General features: G+C 52.1%; 9 protein-coding genes across 9 annotated transcripts, besides 1 other annotated feature; 6 read left to right on the forward strand and 3 right to left on the reverse strand.

Annotated features, from left to right (window-relative positions):
- Window positions 1-23,966: part of a sequence feature (contig 1.124 531..55685(-1)) that runs on past both edges of the window.
- Window positions 242-5,052, forward strand: ANIA_07262 (PT repeat family protein; the record flags this gene model as incomplete). Its single annotated transcript, XM_675439.1, has 2 exons — window positions 242-302; window positions 335-5,052. 2 exons carry the CDS (start codon window positions 242-244, stop codon window positions 5,050-5,052), a joined length of 4,779 nt encoding a protein of 1,592 aa, XP_680531.1.
- On the forward strand, window positions 6,002-9,051 carry ANIA_07261 (uncharacterized protein; the record flags this gene model as incomplete). The annotated part of the gene is made up of 2 exons (XM_675438.1): window positions 6,002-6,094; window positions 6,127-9,051. 2 exons carry the CDS (start codon window positions 6,002-6,004, stop codon window positions 9,049-9,051), a joined length of 3,018 nt encoding a protein of 1,005 aa, XP_680530.1.
- Window positions 9,725-11,785, reverse strand: ANIA_07260 (nuclear export protein Noc3; the record flags this gene model as incomplete). Its single annotated transcript, XM_675437.1, has 1 exon — window positions 9,725-11,785. One exon carries the CDS (start codon window positions 11,783-11,785, stop codon window positions 9,725-9,727), a length of 2,061 nt encoding a protein of 686 aa, XP_680529.1.
- ANIA_07259 (NEDD8 ligase DCN1) lies at window positions 12,323-13,927 on the forward strand (the record flags this gene model as incomplete). Its single annotated transcript, XM_675436.1, has 6 exons — window positions 12,323-12,406; window positions 12,524-12,567; window positions 12,683-12,728; window positions 12,971-13,118; window positions 13,271-13,445; window positions 13,498-13,927. 6 exons carry the CDS (start codon window positions 12,323-12,325, stop codon window positions 13,925-13,927), a joined length of 927 nt encoding a protein of 308 aa, XP_680528.1.
- ANIA_07258 (Mpv17/PMP22 family protein) lies at window positions 14,167-15,836 on the reverse strand. Its single transcript, XM_050611890.1, has 5 exons — window positions 15,690-15,836; window positions 15,279-15,458; window positions 14,939-15,214; window positions 14,611-14,877; window positions 14,167-14,559 (listed from the first exon to the last, which is right to left on the reverse strand). Exons 2-5 carry the CDS (start codon window positions 15,423-15,425, stop codon window positions 14,491-14,493), a joined length of 759 nt encoding a protein of 252 aa, XP_050467865.1. The 5' UTR covers window positions 15,426-15,458; window positions 15,690-15,836; the 3' UTR covers window positions 14,167-14,490.
- Window positions 16,402-17,352, forward strand: ANIA_07257 (uncharacterized protein; the record flags this gene model as incomplete). The annotated part of the gene is made up of 1 exon (XM_675434.1): window positions 16,402-17,352. One exon carries the CDS (start codon window positions 16,402-16,404, stop codon window positions 17,350-17,352), a length of 951 nt encoding a protein of 316 aa, XP_680526.1.
- On the forward strand, window positions 17,902-19,024 carry ANIA_07256 (uncharacterized protein; the record flags this gene model as incomplete). Its single annotated transcript, XM_675433.2, has 2 exons — window positions 17,902-18,152; window positions 18,259-19,024. Exons 1-2 carry the CDS (start codon window positions 18,010-18,012, stop codon window positions 19,022-19,024), a joined length of 909 nt encoding a protein of 302 aa, XP_680525.2. The 5' UTR covers window positions 17,902-18,009.
- On the reverse strand, window positions 19,290-19,994 carry ANIA_07255 (gamma-glutamylcyclotransferase family protein; the record flags this gene model as incomplete). Its single annotated transcript, XM_675432.1, has 1 exon — window positions 19,290-19,994. One exon carries the CDS (start codon window positions 19,992-19,994, stop codon window positions 19,290-19,292), a length of 705 nt encoding a protein of 234 aa, XP_680524.1.
- On the forward strand, window positions 20,756-23,847 carry cdc48 (AAA family ATPase CDC48). Its single transcript, XM_050611892.1, has 6 exons — window positions 20,756-21,003; window positions 21,066-21,093; window positions 21,146-21,201; window positions 21,270-21,519; window positions 21,580-23,071; window positions 23,126-23,847. Exons 1-6 carry the CDS (start codon window positions 20,972-20,974, stop codon window positions 23,710-23,712), a joined length of 2,445 nt encoding a protein of 814 aa, XP_050467866.1. The 5' UTR covers window positions 20,756-20,971; the 3' UTR covers window positions 23,713-23,847.

Genomic DNA, 23,966 nt, shown 5'->3' on the forward strand with positions numbered 1-23,966 from the left:
TCGTCTCCCGACCTTACCTCTTTAATCCTCTATCGATAGTGCCAAGTTGAGCTTGGGACGTCGCCTCGTCTACACCCCGCCCCCTCGTCGTGTACCTGTACATTATTCCTCCATCTCGTCTAGGATACCCCAGTGTGGTCTTGTTATTGTTGAGATTTCTCAAGCTTGATTTCAGAATTCCGCTCGCGCGTCTGTACTCTTTGTCTGATTTTTAGCGAATCTCACGACCGTTACGATAATAATGGCCGCTCAAGTTGGTGAAACCGTCGCCGTCCCCATTGCGGATGAGCAGTTGAAGGACGGTAAGTGAACCAATGCGATTCGGGATCTTTAGGGGTCATTGCTAATAAGAGTTGGGAACCAGGGACCACAAGCAGCGTCACTCCCGCCACTTCTGCGGACGAAGCCGTTGAGCAGGTGGCTGAAAAGGCGAAGGAGCTGGCCAAAGACATTGGGGCCGTCCCCGCCGAGGATAAGAATGACGCTCCTGTGCAGAATGGCACACATACCGACGAGGACAAGGAACGTGGTGCTGAGCAGAATCCCGGTGTCGACGAGAAGCCCGAGCCAGCATTGGAGCTGCTGTCCAGGCCGGATGGCCCGGAAGCCGAGCCGGCTGTCGCTGTCTCCGAGAAGCCCGAATCGAACGGCGTCACACCCGAGCAGGCTCCGGTCGCTGAACCGACATCGACCCAGGTCAAGTCTGACACACCCGCTGTCGAGGAAAAGTCGAAGCCTGTCCCGGAACCGTTGGATCGACCAGATGTCGCGGCTGACGAGAAATCATCCGTGGCCGAGCCGGCGACAACTGAAGTCGCGCCTCAAGCACCGGTTGTAGATGCTCCGACTGTTGAGGGATCAACTAAAGCCGAAGCCGCAGAGGAGAAGGTTAATGAGTCTGCTGAGGAGTCTCCCGCAGAAAGCAAGTCGACTGAAACTCCGGCTGCAACCGAGCCCGTTCAGGAAGCCACAAGCGCTCCCCCCGCTGATGAGGCTGAAGCTAACTTAAAGGCCGAAACTCCGGAAGAAACCGAAAAGGAGCCAGTCGCTGAGACAGCGGCTGCCGCTGACGAGCCTTCGGTCGAAGAATCCAAGCCAGCAGAGCCGGAGCCAACTCCTGAAGCTGCAGGGCCAGCGGCTCAACCCGTCGTAGAAGCTGAACCCGAACAGCAAGAATCTTCGGCTGAGAAATCTGCCGAATCAACTACCGAGGAAACCAAGGCAGCCGCGGAATCGGTAAAGGAACATACGCCCGAAACCCCTGCTGCAGAACCGACGCCGGAAGCCGAAAACAAACCTGCCGAGTCCGAAGCCGTCAAGGAGCCTGTGACTGAGCAACAAGCTGCCGAATCTACGGAGATGACTTCTACAGGAAGCGCCGGGGAGGCAAAAACCGAAGAGCCTACGGTGGAGGCTAAGCCTGCTGATGAGGAGCCTTTGAAAGAAAGCAAGGCCGAAGAAGTCACGACCGAGACACCTGCCGTCGATGCCGTGGAAGAAGCCCCCAAGGCCACCGAAGAACAACCTTCTACTGAAGGCGCTGCTGAGCAGCTGACCCAGGAAGCCGCAGTCGAGAAATCGGCCTCCGAAACTCCTTTTCCAGAGGCCGTCGCCGCCGAGGAGCCAGCTAAGGAAGCAGTGACTGAGGAGCCCAAGGCAGAAGAAACCGCGGCACCAACCGACTCCACTGAGGCCCAGAAAGAAGCCGCAGAGGAGCCAGTTAAGGAAGCAGTGACTGAGGAGCCCAAGGCTGAAGAAACCGCTGCACCCACTGAGCCCATTGAGGCTCAGAAAGAAGCTGCGGAGGAGCCGGTTACGGAAGCATCTACTGAGGAGCCCAAGGCAGAAGAAGCCGCAGAGGAGCCAGTTAAGGAAGCAGTGACTGAGGAGCCCAAGGCTGAAGAAACCGCTGCACCCACTGAGCCGATTGAGGCTCAGAAAGAAGCTGCGGAGGAGCCGGTTACGGAAGCATCTACTGAGGAGCCCAAGGCAGAAGAAGCCGCAGAGGAGCCAGTTAAGGAAGCAGTGGCTGAGGATCCCGAGGCTGAAGAAACCGCTGCACCCGCTGAGCCCATTGAGGCTCAGAAAGAGGCTGCAGAGGAGAGCAAGGTGGAAGAGCCTGCTGTCGCCCCTGAGGCTGATGAGCCCGTAAGAGAAGCTGCAGGGGATCTCAAAGGTGAAGAGGTGGCAACCGCTACTGACGCTGTTAAATCTGTGGAGACCACAACCGTCGAGCCTGCTGTCGAAGCGGAAGCCGCAACGGAGAAGGCCAAGGTAGAGGAATCGACCACTGTCGACGAAGTTGCTGAAACCGAAGTCGCTGAAACAGCAAAGGAAGTCGCTTCCGAAGAGCCCAAGACTGAGGAACCTGTCGCCGTTGCTGAAGCTGTCGATGAGCCCGCAAAGGAGGTTGCAAACACCGAGCCCTCAGAGGCGGCTGTCCCTGAAAACCCCGCCCCAACCGAGGAACCTGAGAAGGGAGCCACAAATGAAGAGCCAAAGCCCGCAGAAGCCGTTGCCGAGCCTATGACTGAACCTGCAAATGTGGCAGTTGAAACCGAGGAGTCGAAGGAAGCCACAGAAGCCGCCGCCGAATCTGCTGCCGAACCTGCTGTGGCAGAGACCGCCGTCGAGAATGTTTCAGAAGCACCGGCTGCAGAGAAGGAAGCTGTGAGTGAGGAGCCTAAAGCCGAGGAGCCCATTGCCACGGCGGAATCTCCGGAAGTGCCGGGTAAGGAGACCGTGGTCGAAGAGTCAGCCCCAGATTCGGTAACAGAGTCGAAAGACGCACCTGCCGAGGTAGCCGCAGAGGCTTCCATAACTGAGGTCCCCGCGGTGCTAAAATCCTCAGAGGAGCAAGCCGACAAGGCTGTCGCTGAAGCTCCAGCGGACACCACGCCAACAGCGAAGCCTGTGGAATCGGCAACTCAGGAACCCGCAACCGAGACCGCTGATGCTCCATCGGCGACTGAGCCTGCTACTACCGAATCACCTAAAGAACCAGCAAGTGAGGCTCCCACTGAAGTGCCTACCGTGGAGACCGTGGCGACGGAAGAAGTTACCGAGGCTGCCCACGATAAACCTGCGGAAGAGCAGCCGGAAACAGTAGATGGCGCCTCTGGAAAAACAGTTGACGCAGAGGTTCCAGGCGAGACTCAGTCCACCACAACAGCGGAGGCAATCGCCGCAGCGCCCATTGAAAAGTTTGCCACTGAGGAAACTGTATCCAAAATTCCCGTAGAAGGGGTTTCTAAGGAAGAGACTACCGTGGGCGAGCCTGGCACCGAGAAACCCGATGAAGCCGCTGCACCTGAGGTATCTGAGGTTGAGGTTGCCGAGGAGAGCAAGGCACCAGAGACCACTCCTGCAGAGATTGCTCCCGCCGAATCCACCAACGCTACTCCGGAAGCTAGTAAAGCAGAATATGCTCCCGCTGAAACTGCTGAAGAGGAGCCGCCTGTTGAAAAACAACTCCCCGACGAGACAGCAGCTCCGGCCAGTGTCGAGGAACAGCCTGCTGGAGAATCCTCCACAACAGATGCAGTTAACACTACCGAATTGACGTCTGCAGATGCTGCTTCAGAGCCAGTGCCGGAGGCGGCCACTGACGACACTACCGCGACTGCTCCTGTTGTTACAGCAGAACCTGCTGCTGAGGCTGCAACAAGTGCTCCTGAAGAACAGAAAGAGGAGGCTGCAGCCCAGGAGCCAGATAGCAAACCGGTGGATAAGGACTCCACCGCTGTCGAGGCTACACCAGCTGAGACTTTGAAGGAGGAGCCTGTAACCGAGTCTGTCACTGAAAATGCTGCTGAAGCCGACAAGGTAGAACCTGAAGTTGTCGAGCCGTCGAAGGACGCGTCCCCCGTGGAAGTCATCGAAGAGCCTGTCGCAGAAGCAGCTACAGAAACCACTGTTGCGGAGGAAAATACGCCAGCTACCACTGAAAATGAGCCCGCTTCCATCAAGGAAGAGGTTACCGAACCGGCTGAGCCAGTGATTGATGAGGCGGCAGTTGAAGAGCCAGTGGCCGAGAAACCCGCGGCGAATGCTCCTGCAATTGAGGCTGGTGCATCAACTGTTCCCCAAGAAACGAGTGAGGAGTTCGAAGCCCCTTCAAAGCCAGCTGCTCCTTTGGACGAAGCAGCCATTGTCGAAGCTCCCGCAGTCGCATCTGAGGAGCAGAAACTCGACGAAGTCAGCGCATCCGAAATCCGGCCCGAGACATCTCAGCAAGCTCCTGAAGAAACAACGCCGGTCCCCGAGAAAGAACCCACTGCTCCTGAGCCAGCTGAATCCAAGGTTGAAGTCAAAGACGCTGAGGTGCACCCCGTCGAGAGCGTGGCTACCACGGAAGAAACAACCGCCGAAACCCCCAACACTTCGGTTGCTGGTGCAAGCCAGGAAGTACCCGCACAGGTCGAGGAAGAGAAAGTCTTCAAGGATGAAGACAGCTTCCCGACCTCTGAGGTCATAGCTGGCGGCGCTGCCGCTGCCGCTGCAGCTGCAGTTGTTGCCGGAGCAGCCGCTGTTGCCCACAAAGAAGAGCCTGCAGCAGCTCCTGTAAAGGAAAGCGAGGTTCGGCCAAGCCAGCCCGAGACTGATAGAGATGCTGCCACCCTACCTGCGCAACGTCAGCCATCTGTCACTGATGAACAGCCTGAGGCTGACCCTGCACTGGCTGCGCTGGCTGGCGATGGTGAGGCGCTGTTGAAGAAGTTGGAGCAACCATCCACAGAGCAACTTCCTGTTCATACAGAAAATGCTCCTAAGGCTCCTGAGAATGCGAACCAAGAAAATGAGACACAGACTGCCACGGAGAGTGGCCCGTCCGCGACACTTCAGCCACCTTCGACCACGGAAGAGACTGCGGACGACGCAGCGGCGAGCAAGGGAGATGATTCCCGATCCCCAAGCCAGAACCGGTCAGTCACTGCTGTTTCTCTTAATCACAAGAATGACAGCTGGTTGAAGAACATCCTGCGTGCTGTGTTTGTTAATTTCATTGGTTCTATATTTGCACCCTTCCGCCGCCGTGGGAGGGCGAACTAGAGAATGTTTCCGACTAGATGTGATGGAGAAATAATTTGCAATTTGTTATGCTTTGTCTTGGGCTAATGTGATTCAGGGACCTGTTCTTGATGATCGTTGTTACTGCTCCTTTCCTAGCCTTCCTCTGGCAGGCTCTATATACCCCAGGAAACGCCTAATCCCCCAAACTGCGTGTTTGTGCCACTCATTTGATTTGACGAATTCCCTGTATTTGATACCAAAGGACGAATGTCCTGGATGCTCGATTACTCTACTCAGTCCATATCCACTCTTTGAAAATGGCGTGTCCGTGCATCACTTATCAGGCTGACCGAGTCGGCTGCCCGCGCGGATGCAATGATGACTTGATGTTAATGATAGTTGATGATAACGAAGACCATTATTTGACCTCTTCTCGCTCAGATACGTAGATCCAATCCTCAGTGCTGCTGCCTCATGTGCTCCCCCCTTTTTCAACAAGCTTTACGGCCAACTTCTCCGTCCATCATGCCATCATCTACTCAATTGGATGCCAGGTGCACGGAAAGTCCTTCCTAAAGGTTAGCTACAGTATGACTCTACCTGATGTCATTACAGGATGTCTGTTGGAGTTTTATTGTCCCTTGTGCCGCCCTGTTATTCAGTGCATTTTCAGCAAAGAAATGCGCACTTTTTCAACCCACGTTAATAATGTGCGCATCAACAAACTTCATATCCCAGCAACAGATTCTTTGAAAATTCTTTCCTGCCTGCTTGTTTTCATCTCACTTCTTTGTGGAACACATTGACCCTCTCACCAGATCGGCCAACTGTGGTGTTTGTGTTCACCACCTACGGTGGTAGGAAGGCAGTTCTCTACACTTGTCAACCAACCAAGCCCACATTCTCACTTGATTTTCAGCATCTACGATTAATCCTGGTGAAGACTCTGACCTAGTGGGAACCTAGTGGGAACCTACTACTTGTCGCGATGTCTCCCGTCGAGCACAACGCCTGGGCTCAGATGAAAGCTAGAGAACGAGAACAGCGCCTATCTGACTCTGACAGAGGCAAGTATTCACTGGTCCTTTCCACGCGCTCTATGAGAAGCTTCAGTTGCATAAGACAAAGGTTAACTCCGGTCAAGTGCCGACTCGAAAGCCTTCCACAATCACCAAGCCCTCAGGCTTAGACAACAACGCTGAGCTGGCTCTGCTGAAGCCTGAACCTCATCCCGCTAGTCCTAAGGAGATGCCCACAGCTGACAAGCCGGGCGTGACGAGCAAGCCTAACGTGACCAAGAAGAGGTCTACCACAGAGCCTTCTATGCCTTCAGATCGCAGCTCGGGTTCAACCGATAAAAAGAAGAAATCGAAGGTAGCAACGCTGCGGTCCAAGTTCAGCTTGAAGGATCTCGCCAAAGAATATCGGAAAGACATTCCTCCCATGAGCAGTATGCCTAAATTGGGCGGTAGCTCCGGCAGTGGAACCCAGCATACTTCTTCTGACAGTGAGGAGCAGTCCAAGTTTACACATACCTTCAGTGAGGCAAAGTTGTACGTTCCTAAGACCAGAACTGGCGATATGGTTCCCAACTCTGCGCCACCCCATACCTCCGAATTTCGTGACTCTGCCAGCACAGATAAGCAGAGTATCTTGTCTTGCCGCTCTGTGCAGATTCCGCCCACCAAGGGCAACGACGATGGGAAGACTGAAGCGAAGTTCAAGCATAGCCTTGTGCACAATACTGGCGTTGGCCAAGGCACACCGAACGCGCGCCTGGAAACTATGCTGCTTGATGGCTCGTCTCCCCCCGCACGAACCGGCGAATACAAGAATACTGGTCAACCGGAATTAATCAGGGTGCATGATCGCGTTATGAGCTTGAAAGCTGGTAAAAACGAGACCGTGATGCCTTCTTCGCCTCGGACCCCACCCCCAATTTCTGTTCGCAGCGACGCTGCTGCATACTCACCATCCGTCTACGATACGGCAAAAGAGGTTGGCTGGAAGGCCGCAAAGTCATCACTCCCCGAGGTGAAGGATATAAAGCCAAAGCACCCCTTCATCGTCTCCTCTTCTGACTTTAAGGAGAAGGCTCGTGAAGAGCAGGATGAAGACCACATGTTCTTGGATCCCCGGGAGCCGCCACTTCCCCCTCTTCCTCTCAAGTCCAGAGACCGAGCAGTGAGAAGCAACCCAGTGGACAGCAACGCTATCAATGAAGCGCAGTATTTAACCGGCGTGACCAGTCATGGCGGGTATGCTCCCCCCCCTCCGCATCCGGGCTACCAAAACACGGTGACCTTGGACCAGCAACTCGCTTCGCATGTTGATTCGCTTCATTATCATCTTGATACCACGGTTAACAGACTTGCCAGAACATTTGAGAACGGCAACAACTGGTCCGCGGACCAGATTTTGAAGCAGGTCGACAGCGTGTTTGACCTCGCGCGAATGATCAATACTCGCTCCGCGACTCAGGCAGATATCATGAAAAATCTATCTCAGATCTCCATGGAAGCTCGCAACCAGGCATACTTGGCCCGTCAGGAGACTTCCTTGGTAGAGGAAAGAATGAAGAGTTTCGTCCAGCAGGAGGTTGCCAAGCTGAAGAATGAGCTCAGTGACTTAATTCTGTCCAGCCACGACAACCCAAAGGCCCAGGTCCAAGGGCAGGACTCAAGAGCAGACACGTCTCACACAGGAGACCAGGAAGGGCCCAAGCTGACCATTGGAAAAAGAAACCAGCATCAAAACAAGAATAAGTCACGGCTGGTAACTGCGAAACGGGACGCATTAACAAAACCTACTGACAATAGGAATGGAATTGCTGAGAGCCAGGAAGGCAAGCTTGATTCAGTACGACAAGCTGAACCCAGGACAGACAAAGAACCCACTCCTCAGAACAATCAGAACATAAGCGACGACGTCCCAACACCAACTGCTGCCTATCGTACCCCGAAACCTCGAATTGACGATGTCGCTTCTCCCGTTCCAGTCAAGCGAGAGGTCCGTGAAAACCCTGGCGAAGAATCATCTGGAAGCCCTAAGGGAAAGGCTGGCAAGTTGCGTATCTCCGGTCCGATGCCTATCTCAGAATCTCCATCTGCCAGCGGGGACGGCCAAAGAGAGAACTCAGATACCAACCGGCCGTCCAGTCCACAGCGTGAGTCAGAAAGCAAACCCCGCCGTGTTTCCAGCAGTGACAATCTGAAAACTCCCAAGAAAAAAGGGAGCGTCTTCAGTTTTCGCCGGAAGTGTGATGGTGACAATCAATCCGGAAGCAGATTTCTTCGCACCCCTCGTCGCACGAAGGAGACCAAATCGGTCAGCAGCCAGGAGTCTCAAAGCCCTCGTTTCGCAATATCGACCCCTACGAAGACGCGTGCTGCGCCTGCCCCTCTCGATTCGATTACGTCCACCACGTCGAGTAATGCGACAGCTAATGCCCTCGAGGGTGGGCAGATTCAAAGGCAAGAGAGCCCAAGTATGATTCATCCTGCGCTCCGGAACTCCCAGCAGAGGCAGGTCATGGCAGAACGTGAGCGCCTTGCACAGCTAAACCGCCATCCTCGAGAATCCACACAGATACAGGCACAGGGACAAAGTAATCCTCATAACACCTCCCACCCCCTTCAGAATCTAGGCAATCGGGACTCGCCCTCCACGTCCACCTCTCCCCCTCCATCATTTGTATCCTTTGATGGTCCTAACCCCTATGCTTCTGCCGTATCCGTCGCTACCAGCTCTTCTGCCTCTTTCCACGATGTCAGACAATACCAATCTAGCATGCATTACCCTCAGCTGCCTTCGTCCCTTTCTCTTCCCTCTCAGGGCCACGGACTAGGAGTTGGTCAGCCGCAGTTCTTCGCTCCACCTCCAGGTTTCTCACCTACTCTTTCTGGTGAAAATAATGGTATCAGCCATGGGCACGGCCATAGCAATGTCTCTGATCAGCTCGATGGCGTCAGCATCGACTGGTTTAGAAATATGAATATGCCGATGGCCACTAATTATCCGGATAGTGACTTCTTTTGACTTCGCATGTTTTTTTACCCGTCTTGAATACCCACGACTAAATCGATAGGCCTGTGTTGTGTTCTTGGTTGAGCTGGATTGGGTCAGCGCTTGCCATCATATTGGTAGTGTTTCCGTTTCTTCTCTGGTACCTGCGTCTATTTGATTAAATGTTGCTGCGTTCTCTTGCCCTTGCGTCCTTGCATGACGATCGACGGACTGATTATCCAGGGAAGGAGGTGGTCATGGGCTCTCGAAATTGAATTTCTCCTCACCTTCTTCTGCGGTTTAGTGGTACTCGTAGAGGGGTAGGATATGGGTAGTGACATCGATAGGGTTTGCGAAGGGAAGATGTGGCATGAGGTGAGATTTCTGTATGAGTTTTTGATTTGTTCCGCTCTCACTTCCAGTTGAGTTCATTCAGGGCATTTCTTACTTCTGACCTTCTCTTTCAAGTCTTAAAGTCTTGACGGATGTCCCTGTTCTTAAGAGAGAAAAGTAGTTATCCGTTCAAATGTCAGAAAAGGACATTTAGGTGTAATTAATTATTCAGAGGCTATAAACAGACATACAAAGTCGAGTCTCCGGTACTGGAGTGTTGCCTAACGGAACAGTTGCATGTGCGTGCTTTTCAACGAACAAATGAAATATCCTTTTCTTCTATACAGTAAAATATAATGTGACGATATACACTCTAATCCCTGGTAGCGATCATCTTCTCAACGCCCGCAGCAGCCTCCCTAACATCTGGACAATAATGCAACTTCAATAATTCTCCTTCCCAAATCGTCCCGGCAAACACATTTGTCGCCTCGAAGTCCGTTGCGTAGGGGTTAAACAAACCATCACCCTTCCGCTCTTCGCTATACCACAGCGAACTAATCCGGCGCGCATTATGCTTAGCTACTTGATTCAGCAGCGCCAATGTCGCAAGGGCTGACTTCTCAGGAACTTGGAGGGTCGTCGTCATGAGGCGTTTCGCGAAAGACGCAAGGCGAACAGGCGGGGGGAGGCCGTTTGCGCGGGAGATGAGGGAGGCATTGAGGCAGCGGAGGAGGAGGACGATGGGCGTTTGGAAATTTACTTTTTTCTTGCGGTCTTGCGCGTTCTGTTGCTGTTGTTGCGAGGAAGAAGGGTCAGGGAGGCGGAGGGCGTTAGAGGCATTGGGGTTGAATTCGACGTCGGGATTTGTGGAGAGAGTGTACAGGGAGCGGTAGAGGTGTTTAATGAAGAAGCTGAGGTCGAGGTGCAAAGCTGCGGCGGCTTTGCTGGCGTCTTGGCCTTCCAAAAGAGCGAAGGCTGTAACGGTGCAGAGGAGGGATTCGCGGGTGGAGTCGCGAGTTGTCGAAGAGGCGGAGTTGATGTGTTCATCATCTTCGTTATCGTCGACCTCGTTGAGCTCGTCGTCCTCGGCATGTCCGATGAGATCCTTGAGGGCTTCCAGGAGATCTCCGAAGAAGTCCTGGTTGATCATGTGGGCGTACTTGGCGAGACCTTCGAGAACAGGACCCATGAGATTCGGGACGCGGAGTTTCAGGATGCGGAAGTAGATGCCAAAGACGAGCTTGAGAGTCTCAGCTTGGTTTTTGTCGCGGGCCTCGTGCGAGACGAGCGCGTCAGCTTCTTTCATGTCTTTTTCCACGGCCTTGCGTTCCTTTTCGAGCTTGCGGTTTCGCTTCGTGCGCCATTCTTTCTTTTGTTTCATTTTCTTGCCACCAGAAGTTTCTTCCTCATTGTCGCGGTCTACTCGGTCTCTTGAACCCTTTGAAGAGAATTCGCGGAGCAGTCGGAGGTGAAGGAATGTATCCAGGACGCTGCCGTGGATTTTAAAGTCCCTGGCTTTCATCATTTTCGAAAGAAGGCGGACGGCCTCAAGAGAAACAATTCCGTCGTCGTCCCGAGCGAACACTTCCTGGAGGGTATCCCGGCACTTGACGAAGTCATCATCAACGCGCTTCCTGGCCAACTGATTGACGAGGATCCTCAGTAACTCGGCGCGGAAATTGAAATGCGGTACGGATAGAATCAGGTTGCAGGCACAATTGATCGCGACAGTCTTCATCCCGTTATCAGTACCTGCCCTTTCTTTTGAAGGCTTCGTAAAAGCCAAGAGCTTCTGAATGTAATGTTTGTAGCCTGACAGCAGAGACTGTTCGTAATTCCGCAATTTGCGCACGTCTTTCGAGACTTTCGCGGACGCTTCCTCTTCGCTCAGCGGACGGATTCGGTATCCCGGGATGACATCCTTGTAGATCGCTGCCTGTGCTGCAAGAGCCAGTTTCTTGACCGCAACGTGTGATCCGCCGTCTACCATCTCAGCCAGCGACTTGAACGATGAAATATGCTCTTCGGGGTCTTCGTTAATCAGCGTTGCCGTTCGAGCGATTTCCTCCTTCGCTTGTATAATCTGCTGCTTCAATGGGATCTTCGGCGCCTCTTCCTCGCTTTCCTCTGTTTCGTCTACCTCCGCGTCGCCGTCCTCGTCCATGTCATCGTCGTCAGTCGCCAGGAAACTGTCATCGTCTTCGGGCTCAGATTCGGATGCTTCGACATTCTGAAAACCTTCCGCAGTCTTAATCGGAAGCCTGGTCCTTTCCTTCTCCTTCTTGTTCAGCTTGCGCGGCCGCTGCTCGTAGTCTTGTTCGAGGTCCCATTCGGCGGCGTGGGAATAAAAGTCGCCCTTGCGATTGGAAACGTTCTCTTCTTCATCCGGTGGGCTCACCCTTCTCCTTTTTGTCGTCCGTCCGGGAGCCATCTGTAAACGTCCGTCTGGGTTCAAGACTAAAGCTGGAAAACTGGAGTGTACCAGTCTCGACGATCTGGAAACTTTTTTTGCTATTTTTCCAGCGCCAAGAACTCCCGCTAGTCGCCGATCCACCGCTGTTTACTCTGAACGGTCAGCTGGGAGGCAGAGCACGTACCAGATTCTTTTAGAGAGAAGTAATTTTTTTTGCACTGACTGATGTAGTAATGAAGCCTGGTTGCTAGAAGTACTCTAACTCTAAAGAAAAAAGCTCTCCAGTTGCTAGATTGCTAGGGCACTAATTAATAGGAAGGAGCCCTGAATAGCACGTGCCTGGATCAGTCAGCAGCTGGCGCAGTGCGTGAATCTTCGAGTGAGTCCAAGGCATGACCTGGTTTCTTAAGTAGCTCTTAGCTTTTTCCAAGCAGTCCTACTCACATATAACATTTACGAAACGTCTGGGGGGAGTACATCACCTCTGCCTGTCATCGTCAGTTGTCGTCAGCCTACTTAGAAGATTGTCTCTACCCCTCGCCTGTTCACCCCGCCATGCCGCCATACACTGCCGCCCAGAAGCAGCAAATAACTCAGTTTGTGAGCTTCACACAGGCCAATAATACAACAGCTGCAAAGGTAATTTCTGGAATTAGTCGTTTATTTCATCCCCCTTCTCTAGATATGACCCTAAACACCAACACCTAAACGTTATACATCACGTGATGGCAAATATACTGACATATTGGCGAACAGTTTCTGAGGCAAAGCCGATGGAACACTGAAGAGGCTATCGATGCGTAAGTCGGCCATCTATATTCTTGCTTCTGGGCTATGTTCTACACTCTTCCCTCCATCACGCAGCCAGGACAGGAAATGCAGCTTCCACACCAGCATTTGGGCGTCTTTGCGTAGATTTAAAAACCGCATTGCACCGGCGTCTATGGGCTTGATCTTCCGCGTAAGCTAAGATCAGGAATTGCGTGGCCTTGTACCCTTCAACCTCCTAACAAGGCAAACACTTTGTTGCATTACGCGATCCTATGCCTACATAACCCAGGCTATGAGCGGCCATCGTTTGGAAGCTACACCGTGGTTTACCGTGTTTGGATGGTAACCTATGCTAGGTCTTCGCGCATTCCTAGTCTTGGTATTCTCCTTTCGTCCTGGTCTGAATTAGGGTGGGAGGCTATTTCCATCTAGCCTTGTGCAACTGCTGGTGTGCGCGAAGCAGTGCTTCGAATATCAATCTTCCAAAAGCTAATACCGGGCTTGCCCGCTGGTAATGATGCACTGGCGGACTGGGTCTTGTATCTCTATGGCTTCACGTTTCTGCTAAAAGAGTTTCGTGGTATGCATATGCTGATAGTAAGTTTCAGGTATTTTCAAAGTTCTGGGGGCGGAGGCGGCTCGACGACCGCCATCAACCAGATCTTTGATCAGTACCGAGGTATATCCTTAAACGACCACCATGAGTAGAGGACCAAGCTAACTTGCATACAGATTCACCGGAAGAAAATCCAGATACTATTGGCATTGAAGGCGCCATGCGCTACCTAGGGGATATTGAGGTCGAGCTAGATGAGGTTACTTGTCTCGCCATTGCTGAGCTTCTCCAATCACCGTCCATGGGTGAATTTACCCGCGAAGGCTTCCTAAACGGCTGGAGATCCGTCCAGTAAGGACCAGTACTCGCAGCACTCAGGAAGAAGCCAATCTAACAATATCAGATGCGACTCCATCGCCAAAATGGCCGCCCATGCGGCAAACCTCCGTACACGCATCCCATCGGAACCCGACCTCTTCCGCCGAGTTTACCGCTACACATTTCCCCTCTGCCTAGTGCAGGGCCAGCGCAACCTGCAATTCGAAATCGCCGTTGAACAGTGGAATCTTTTCTTCACGACGCCAAAGGGCGGGATTGCCTGGAACACGACGACAACTCCCTGGTTGGACTGGTGGGTTGAGTTCCTTGAAGAACGCGGCAAAAAGCCCGTCAACAAGGATTTGTGGCAACAGGTCGAAGTTTTTATGCGCAAAACCCACGAGGACGAGGCTTTTGGGTGGTGGAGTGAGGACGGGGCTTGGCCTGGAACGCTGGATGACTTCGTTGCTTGGGTTAGGAAGAAGAGGGGGGATGAGGGAGCTATGGAGGAATGAGGTCCAGTGTGCCAAGGGTGCAATCACAGAATTGACGGGAGCCAGTAATCAAGAGAATCGTGGATTTTCAGGAGGGTATGCCACATCGTCACATGCAATCTCTCCCTGTCATCCGTCCTAAGTAGGTAGACAAAGTACACTTAAGCAACTAAATTCCGTCGACGACTGAACAAGCAGGGTGTTGCACTTACTGCATGGTTGTCGGCCATGCAAATGGGATAGCACGGACCATTTTGGTCTAAAGAAATAAAGATGCACCGAGCGGCGTCATAAATTCAAACTATGTAATAAGTATGTAGATTGGGCGTAAGAAACAAAAATAATAACAACCATTCATCGTAAGCTTAAACATATCTTCGTCTAACAGACGGTATAAAGTATAGAGTGATCCAGTCCGCCGTACTTGAACAGAGGACAAAGGAAGCGAGAGGGTAAATATGATCGGAAAGGTAGGAGTATACAATCTGGTGTCGAACGATCGATGAAAGAGTTATATGCCTCTATCATGCGGTTCGCGATATGTGCTCGACTGTCATCATTTGTCCGGGAGGAAATTACATCCTTTACCGGTAGTCGGGTCCAGGGCCCTTCTCGTACTCGCTGCCGGGGCCGCCGCGGCGGGAATCGTAACGCTGCGAGGAGTCAGCGGAGGAGAATAAGGACAGATGCTCAGAAAGGCTTACCTTCCGCAGCGCTTCAAGGCGCTTTCTCTTGGTGTGAGTGTTGACGTAGGTTCCGATGAAGAACCCAACAATGTTGAAGAATGGCACCCAGGTATGCTCAGGGAGGAATTTCTGGGCGAAGGCCAACGCCAGCGGTGAAGTAATCCAGCTAACCTTCATGACAGGGAAGAAGCCGGCCTTGATAGTTGCGCGGACCTGGTGGAGAGTACGAGCGCCAGCGATGATGGCCATGCAGGTCAAATAGACCACATTTTGGATAGGAGACACCTAGGAACTCCGGTCAGCGTTCTGGCACAGACATAAGATACTCGTGGAGCGAAGGGCATACAATCAGATTGCTGGCGAGAATCTGAAGGACCTTGGCCTTCAAGCTGGTGCGACCCGCGAAGACCTTCTGGAGGATGCCGACCAGAACGTGGCCGAGAGGGGCACTAATGAACATGCCGTAGAGGAGCATCTTGGGGACACGAGAGCTGAAGTAGTGACCATGCTTGCTAACATCGTTGGCGAGGTAAGAGGCGAGGAACTCCTGCGCAGAAGAGAGCACACCGGAGGTGAGCATCTTCGTGCGCAGCGGGTTGGACTGAAGCTGTCGTAGGTACAGCTGTGCGCGAGATAATCAGTCAGGTACGATCACCAAATTCCCAGTCTTCACAAAGGGAACGTACGGCTAGGTAACCAGTCTGGGGATTGCCTCCAGTCAGGCGCTCGCCGACCTTGTGCGCCAGCTCTTTTGTGTCCGCCCGGATAGATGTGTCGGCCGCCGAGGCCGCAGCGGTAGCTGCATTTTGCACGTCTTTAAACTTGACGGACATGGTTGCGATGGTGGAGGAGCGATAAGACGAGACCTGCAGCGATCGAGAACGCGGTGAGCTCAAGGAAAAGCAATGAACAGGAAACGCGAAGACAGACGATGTGGGAAAGAAGATGGAGCGATGAGACGTGGCGGGTCAGGGACGAAGACGGAAAATATGGGGTTGGGGATCGTTGGGCGAATAATAATATAGGATAGGGGAAGTGGTGTTTGTTTATGGAGAGGCTGGACAACACCAGATCGATTCGGGACTCCTGGAGCTTACCGAGGTTGCGATGCGGAGTCAATTGGTGGTTCTGGTCACTCAGGGCGCTTGTCCGCGATTGTTATAGCTCGACACGCGTTTTCAACAAAGAAGATGCAAAAACTCCTTGGAAAACAGCTCCGGAGAGTCAGGAATGTGGTCTGGAGCTGATGGCTGGACTCTGGGAGTGGAGGGGGATTGAGTGGGCGCCACGAGGCCGGCAGCTGCTCGATTTATATCGCGGTTAGGCCAGCGGCATCGGAAGTGGCCGACCCCCAAACTGCCGTAGCGGACTCCGCAGCAATATCATGGTGTCTAAGACAATGACAATCTGAGAATTGCCACACTGTATGATTAATCAGTAGAAGGACAATGGATGGGTTCTGGGTATCTTTTGTTTGATTTCTGATTAATATCTTTGCGCTTGCGCCTTTATTTACCATTGATGCCTCAGGCATAAATATATATTGTCTGGTCAAACAGGTCTAGAATCTATACTTTATACAGAAATGAAAGTAACAGTTCTTTGCACAAAAAGAGCATTTTAGAGGCTCTAATAGATGTGAAAAGACCTTAATGAGCACTATGTATTCTATTCAATCCTCGTATGAGGTTGCACTGGAACATCACCCAGAGGGTTGCGCCGAGAGAAGGATTCACCTTATAGCTCTTTATGCTGTTAAGTTCATAACACTGGACTTCTTTTTATGTCTGCAATTCCAATCCAGCCATCATGGATGGCGAAGAGGTGGGCTCTTACCCAGTCTTGATTGGCGTGTCCCCAGACACAGACCCAGACCCAGATATGGCGTCTTTCCAACACGTGGAATCAGTCGACACTGCTGAAGATTGTGTTGAGGCAACGAACGAATCCCAGGAGCCAGGCAATTCCAATCACCAGCCATACGCCACAGCTCCTGTGGTAGCTCCATACCCACGGCAACAAAGCCGCCATGATAGCTGCTCTCACAGTACTGCAATCCGTCAGTGGAGGATCGATCAACACGAAACCTGCAACACTTGTGGCAGAAGACCCTTCCTGAGATGGTTCTACCTCTGCACTGAGGACACAACCGACTATTCAGCGTCAACAGACCGTAACGGTTCCCTGCTGAGCGAATGGATAACGGACGCAATTCTCGAGGGCGAATACACCGACGAGCAGAGAGACAAATTGTGGCAACAGAAGCTGGAGGTTTTGGAGTTGTGCGAGATGGAAAGGACTCTATCTATGTCTGGAAGCTGTTACGACCCCAGCCACGGAGCTGAACAGCAGTACGAGTTTCATCAGTTCGAAACACACCAAAGCCGACTTAGCGCGGATGTGCACTCTCGTCCTGGTCGTTGCCAGTACAGGGCTTGTCACCACTGCGACCGCAAGCTGCAGGAACGAACCTGGGTTAGCCTCAATGCCGTGTGTAACGATCCAGATACCACACCCCCAAGCGTCTGGGATTTGTGGGAGACACCTGTGTCAGACGTGAAGGTCGTCAAGAACCTCGGGTTACGTCCTCCTTGCCCTCCCGCTCCACCACCTCATTTCTCGCAGTGCTCATATCGCGCTTTCCACCGTCGGCGAGTGAGAAGCATTTCGCATCTTGCGGGATACGAGTCTTCCCTCAATATGGGCGCTATGAGCAACTTGTCAACGATCGAAGAAATAACTGAGGAATTCGACATCTGAGCACTGAAATCCGCACTGAGGCGCATAATGGCGCCAAGGGGTAAGCCGCGTTCATGGACTTTCGCAGTGAAGAACCTGAGAACCGGGTCAGTGCTCACGAACGTGCGGGACAGCGATAGGTCGGTTGGTTCCTAGAATATGGCTTCATTGGATGGATGCGCCGGTATACTATAACAGTTAGCGTAAGAAGAAGAAAATTCTTCATGCAGGATAATGGATAATCAACTCGAAGTTTTAGATTTTCATGGCATTGCTCTGCATGAATGCATTTTGAGCCAGATTGCGGGAGTGAGTGTTGATGATAGTGGATGTGATTTACCTAATCTCAAGCTGAGTTGGTATTCAGTGTAAGCTTCAAATCGGATCATTAACCCGACCTTGTCTTTTGACTGGGTGTTTTGGAGGGGCGGAAATGTATTCTCGGAATTGCTGCACAGGTGTAGTTGGACGGTGTCGGTATCTGACGGGATCGTTCCGAGCCTCGGCACCAGGCCGTATCGGGCTGATCAGTTGGATCGTGACAGTCCGGGGATATGGAGACTTTCACTTAAGACTTTAGACTCCCGACCCCTGTGTATCACTCGCGCTTTTCTACCTCTGTCGATTTCACAGCAGAACCAAGGTCATACCCAGCGCTTCTCATACCCCTCCCTCACCATGGCGGACGACAAGGCGCCCAACCCTGAGGAGTCAGTGAGCCCCGCAGGGAGCACACCCCCAATGACGTCCAGACAGGCTGCACAGCGCCGGTTGCTAGCAGCTCTTTTGACTGCAGATAGGCTTAATGGACGCCTGAACAAGTAAGGAGACCCAAGCTCCAGCAAGGCCGATTCATCCGTAACCATGATAACAATCCTCACCCTCGTCTCGTTACCCCTTCGCCCAGTTAACCACGATCTACTATAGGATTTTATCGACATCAGCTGGCCAAGAACGACTCTTCGCCTTCATCCAATACACTTCCCATATCCTCCACCACCTGCTTGCGTCCGCGCCCTGGGTCGCGCTCCAAACCCGCCTCAGCCTCCTTGCGCGTCTCCGCTCAAGCAGCAGCAGCAGCCCCAGCGCCTCAGCCTCAACCGGAAAAGCAGCAGCCCCATCAACAGCGACACAGAAACCCCGGCTCCTCGCCCTGTACTCCCTCATGTCCGAAGCCCGATATATGCTGCGCCTCCTCGATCTACCCACACTCATAGCTTGGGGCTCCGCGACGCTGAAATCGCCGCCAGCGGACAAAACCATGTACGCCTTGACTCTCCTCCAAGTTCTCGCAAACATCATCTACCAAGCACTCGAGAACGCCGCTTTCCTCACGACGAAAGGTGTCATACCTGAGCAGTTCCTCAAGCGCTGGGGTGGGGCCGCAAAGGTGGAACTCTGGAGCACGAGGGCTTGGCTTGGTCATATTGTACTTCAGTACTTTGTGCTTTGGAGGGCAAGGGAATTGCGGAAGAAGGCGGAGATTGAGGGGTCGTCGGAGGAGAAGCAGAAGGAGCTGAAGGCGGAGGTAAGAGCTTGGAAGAAGAGCTTGGTGAACAATGTTTGCTGGACACCGTTGTGCCTGCATTGGAGTTTTGAGAATGGAATTGGGTTCCCAGGGTCTTTGGTAGGCGTTGGGAGTTTCATGGCCGGGGCTTGGGGTTTCGCAGATTTGTGGGCCTCTACTGCGTAGAGGCTGGCTGCTGGGAGCTTGGAGATTGTATATATGGGAGATAAGAGTTAACTTCAAATTATGTGTTCTAGATAGACCTAAATGAGTATGGCTGATTTGGTGATTCCTAGTCAATCATCCTTAATTCAAGGATATGGCTTGACGATATTGGGGCTCAGTAGCGTAAGAAATAGGCGAAAAGAATATTAGGTTTCCGAGAATAAACCAAGGTGTATATAACAAATATCCGTTCTAACAAGCAATGAATATCCGCAAGCGATATAATCTAGTTATAGCTGAAAGGCACTTTGTTTTGTTCTCTAACCATGTTCGCGTAGAGCTGACCAGATAGAAAATCGTCTATGGGCCAGAAAGATGTTTCCATAGGTTGCAGTTCCGTATTCTCAGAAGTCCAGCTCCAAACGAAAGTTCCCGCATCTACGGATTTTTGGCTTTTAACCTCGTAGCCGTGGATTTTGTCAATCAGAGAGACCTGGACCTGGGTGTCTATGAATATGCTATGCCCAGGCCGTACGCATTCAACCTCTTGGACGTCACTGCGTTGTTCCCTTGTCAGCCCGAAAACGAGCATTCCCTCGACCACGTCTGACGAAGACGATGATGGCTTAATTGTTGGTAATCCAGGCTTGCCGTTCTCTGCGAAATGGTGAAGCGTGTATCCCGGGAGCGTTGCGTAGACCATGTCCACTGTGGTGGTCTGAGGAATGTCAACGATGTACTTGAGGGCTGTTGGGAGCATCAAGTGGCCATAGACGAAGACAGGCGGGTAGCTAGATTTTGCACAGAGTTCTTGTAATTCTCCTTCTTTCAACGGTGATCTCTTGATTGCAGTTTGGAAGTCTTCTGGATAACTGTCCTTGCAACGCATATTCGCTGCCACAGAAGGGTTTGAGCGGGCAGCAAACCGACAGCGGAGATGACTTTCTGAACTCTTGCAGCTTTCAGCAAGAGTGAAACAGAGGCCCAACATTGCCGTCTGAAGATCGAAAAAACGAGGAAAAAGCAGAACTTTTGATAACAACCCAAGAAAAACCGTTTTGATCTGCTAGACATGACTGTTTGGAGGGCCACCTGGGTCGCCTATGGCAGGGATTAATCGTGGCAAACTGGGAAACACAAAGATAAAGTTAATTGATTAACAACAAACTATATTCTTGACCGATCCATAAAGAACCTGGGAAGCAAAATCGCTGTCCCACGAGCTCAGCAGCTGTTGCCCGCATTGCTGAGTCCGTTGCATAGCTTCTGGGTAAAGGCGCCCGGCGAGGTAGTGCCATATACCGCTCTTCAGTTCACTTGCTGCTTGCGCATATGTCTGGGTGAAGTTATAATAATGGCTCCGGTATATGGATGAAAAGTTGGATCATGATGAACTGGAGTGTCAAAGGTCCTCAGGCATTGACTAACTAGCCAAGAGACCCTGGTTGAATCGGCCGTCCATTCTCCAAGCTGACGCAAACCCCGGTAGCCTAAACTAGCGAGTGAAAAGCAATCTCTGCAGAGAAGATGCGATGGCAACAAAAGATGACAGACTGAAGATTATGACTGAGTGAAGTTGCTACGACCAGGTTCCATTTGCTTCTTCCAGGCGGTGGCGGTTGATACAAGTCGCCGGCTTAAGTCATCAACGGAACACCTTGGCAGTCGAGTTAATCGTCACCTCTTCATAACTGGAACTGCTCTGTCCACTTCCGATTTCACCTCCAACTCACTCTCTATCTGTCCTTTTCCCAACTCCATCTATCTCCGCACTTTGCTACGTTCCTTGGGCATTCTCGCTGTCCTTTGAACTTCTCCCGTTTTCGTTTACGTCCGATTTTCGCATTTCCTTTGTGTTGTTGGGGCGGTTCCAGGTCCGGCACACTCAACCTTTGCGTAAACTCTCGTCGAGTCTACGTTGCGTAATCGATTTGATTGCCTTTCCATCGCTCAGCGCTTTCCGTCGAGATGAGCTCAGAAGAACATAAGAAGAAGCTTCTGTATGGCGTTCACTTCCTTCAGTTCCTGTCCAGGCGTTTTGACTAACATCCGCCTCCGTTAGTGATGCTTCTGGTGCCGAGAAGAAAGAGGTAACTCAAATCCTCAAGAAGTATCGCTGGCTCAGTTACTGACTTCTTGCAGGAACTCGATACCTCTACGGCGATTCTGAAGAAGAAGAAGAAGCCCAACTCCCTAATGTGAGTAGCCGCTCCATTCTATGTGCTAGTGTGAACCAGCTTGGACATTGCTAACTCCTGTTTCTCAGTGTTACTGATGCCGTGAACGATGATAACTCTACAATCTCCCTCTCCAACAACACCATGGACACCCTTGGGCTCTTCAGAGGCGACACAGTCACAGTCCGAGGCAAAAAGCGCAAGGAGACTGTTTTGATTGTGCTTGCCGATGATGATCTCGATGATGGAAGCGCCCGCATCAACAGGGTCGTCAGGCATAACTTGCGCGTAAAGCACGGTGATATCATCACAGTTCACCCTTGCCCTGATATTAAATATGTGAGTTTCCTCGAAAATAAGGGACGTGAATAGCGGCTAACTGCTCTTCCCCGTCCACAGGCTAAGCGTATCGCCGTTCTCCCCATTGCCGACACCGTCGAGGGCCTCACAGGTTCTCTTTTTGATGTCTACCTTGCTCCTTACTTCCGAGATGGGTACCGACCCGTGAAGCAAGGCGATCTCTTCACAGTAAGAGGTGGCATGCGACAAGTTGAGTTCAAGGTTGTCGAGGTGGATCCCCCAGAGTTCGGTATCGTTGCTCCGGACACTATCATTCACAGTGAGGGGGAGCCCATCCAGCGTGAGGATGAGGAGAACAACTTAAACGAAGTTGGCTACGATGACATCGGTGGATGCCGAAAACAGATGGCTCAGATCCGTGAATTGGTCGAGCTGCCGCTTCGTCACCCTCAACTCTTCAAGTCCATCGGTATCAAGCCTCCTCGTGGTATCCTTATGTACGGTCCTCCCGGTACTGGTAAGACGCTTATGGCTCGTGCTGTGGCCAACGAGACTGGCGCTTTCTTCTTCTTGATTAACGGTCCTGAGATCATGTCCAAGATGGCTGGTGAATCTGAGTCGAACCTTCGCAAGGCTTTCGAAGAAGCTGAGAAGAATTCGCCTGCTATCATCTTTATCGATGAAATAGACTCGATCGCACCTAAGCGTGAGAAGACCAACGGAGAGGTTGAGCGCCGTGTTGTCTCCCAGCTTCTGACTCTTATGGATGGTATGAAGGCGCGCTCTAACGTCGTCGTCATGGCCGCCACCAACCGTCCTAACTCTATCGACCCCGCTCTTCGCCGCTTCGGCCGTTTCGACCGTGAAGTCGACATTGGCATTCCTGACCCTACCGGCCGTCTTGAAATTCTTTCGATCCACACCAAGAACATGAAGCTTGGAGAGGATGTCGACTTAGAGACCATCGCTGCTGAGACTCATGGTTACGTCGGTTCCGATCTTGCTTCGCTCTGTTCCGAGGCTGCCATGCAGCAGATCCGTGAAAAGATGGATCTGATCGATCTCGACGAAGATACCATTGATGCGGAGGTCTTGGACTCACTTGGTGTTACCATGGAGAACTTCCGTTATGCCCTTGGCGTTTCCAACCCCTCTGCTCTCCGCGAGGTTGCCGTTGTCGAGGTCCCCAATGTTCGCTGGGAGGATATTGGTGGTTTGGAGGAGGTCAAGCGCGAACTTATCGAGAGCGTCCAGTACCCTGTCGATCATCCCGAGAAGTTCCAGAAGTTCGGTCTGTCACCTTCTCGCGGTGTTTTGTTCTATGGTCCTCCTGGTACTGGTAAGACCATGCTTGCAAAGGCCGTCGCCAACGAGTGCGCCGCAAACTTCATATCCGTTAAGGGCCCTGAATTGCTGAGCATGTGGTTTGGTGAGTCTGAGAGCAACATTCGTGACATTTTCGACAAGGCTCGTGCTGCTGCTCCCTGTGTTGTGTTCCTCGATGAACTGGACTCCATCGCCAAATCTCGTGGCGGCTCCGTCGGAGATGCTGGGGGTGCTTCCGACCGTGTCGTCAACCAGCTTCTGACTGGTAAGTTATATTAATTCGTCCTATCTTATCGAAGATAAATTAACATGAGTTCAGAAATGGACGGAATGACCTCGAAGAAGAACGTTTTCGTCATTGGTGCCACGAACAGACCTGAGCAGCTCGACGCTGCCTTGGTGCGTCCCGGCCGTCTCGACACTCTGGTCTACGTTCCTCTGCCCGACCAAGCCTCTCGTGAGGGTATCCTCAAGGCTCAGCTCCGCAAGACTCCTGTCGCTTCCGATGTCGACATCGAGTTCATTGCCAGCAAAACTCACGGCTTCTCTGGTGCTGATCTCGGATTCGTCACCCAGCGAGCTGTCAAGCTTGCTATCAAGGAATCCATCTCTGCTGAAATTGAGCGTCAGAAGCAGCGTGAAGCTGCTGGTGAGGATGTTAAGATGGAGGATGAGGAGGAAGGCGAAGACCCCGTGCCAGAACTCACGCGGGCTCATTTCGAAGAGGCTATGAAGACAGCCCGACGATCTGTCAGCGATGTGGAGATTCGCCGATATGAAGCTTTCGCTCAGAGCCTGAAGAATTCCGGCGGCAGCTCTTTCTTCCGCTTCCCCTCTGCCAATGAGGCTGCGGATAGCGGCAACACATTTGGTGAAGCCGGTAATGACGACAGCCTCTATGATTAAGTTCCTTTCATTTTTTTACTCATCGCTTTATGTGTCGACACTAGCTAGATCTAGCCGAGGTGTGAATGAATGTTCCTGGCGATAGGGAACGATTCTACTCGGTATACTGAACGAAGACATTGGTTTTGACTTGTGATACGATACATATTCTAGGTTTTTGTAAGGTTGTAAGTCCGGCAGACGAGCCCTTAAAATCTGATGCAATAGTAATTCGGCCGGTGTTTTGTACATAAAGGCTGGTATCATATATTGCC

This window comes from Aspergillus nidulans, chromosome IV (assembly GCF_000011425.1).
Source record: "Aspergillus nidulans FGSC A4 chromosome IV".
Classification (NCBI taxonomy): Eukaryota; Fungi; Ascomycota; class Eurotiomycetes; order Eurotiales; family Aspergillaceae; genus Aspergillus; species Aspergillus nidulans.

Excerpts from the sequence above, each read along its gene's own strand:
- cdc48 (XM_050611892.1), top strand. The coding sequence starts at position 20,972 with ATGAGCTCAGAAGAACATAAGAAGAAGCTTCT. Across the intron at positions 21,004-21,065 it reads GAACATAAGAAGAAGCTTCT|TGATGCTTCTGGTGCCGAGA; the intron begins GTATGGCGTTCA and ends CGCCTCCGTTAG. Across the intron at positions 21,094-21,145 it reads CTGGTGCCGAGAAGAAAGAG|GAACTCGATACCTCTACGGC; the intron begins GTAACTCAAATC and ends GACTTCTTGCAG.
- ANIA_07258 (XM_050611890.1), bottom strand. The coding sequence starts at position 15,425 with ATGTCCGTCAAGTTTAAAGACGTGCAAAATGCAGCTACCGCTGCGGCC. Across the intron at positions 15,215-15,278 it reads CCCAGACTGGTTACCTAGCC|CTGTACCTACGACAGCTTCA; the intron begins GTACGTTCCCTT and ends TCTCGCGCACAG. Across the intron at positions 14,878-14,938 it reads TTCTCGCCAGCAATCTGATT|GTGTCTCCTATCCAAAATGT; the intron begins GTATGCCCTTCG and ends CGGAGTTCCTAG.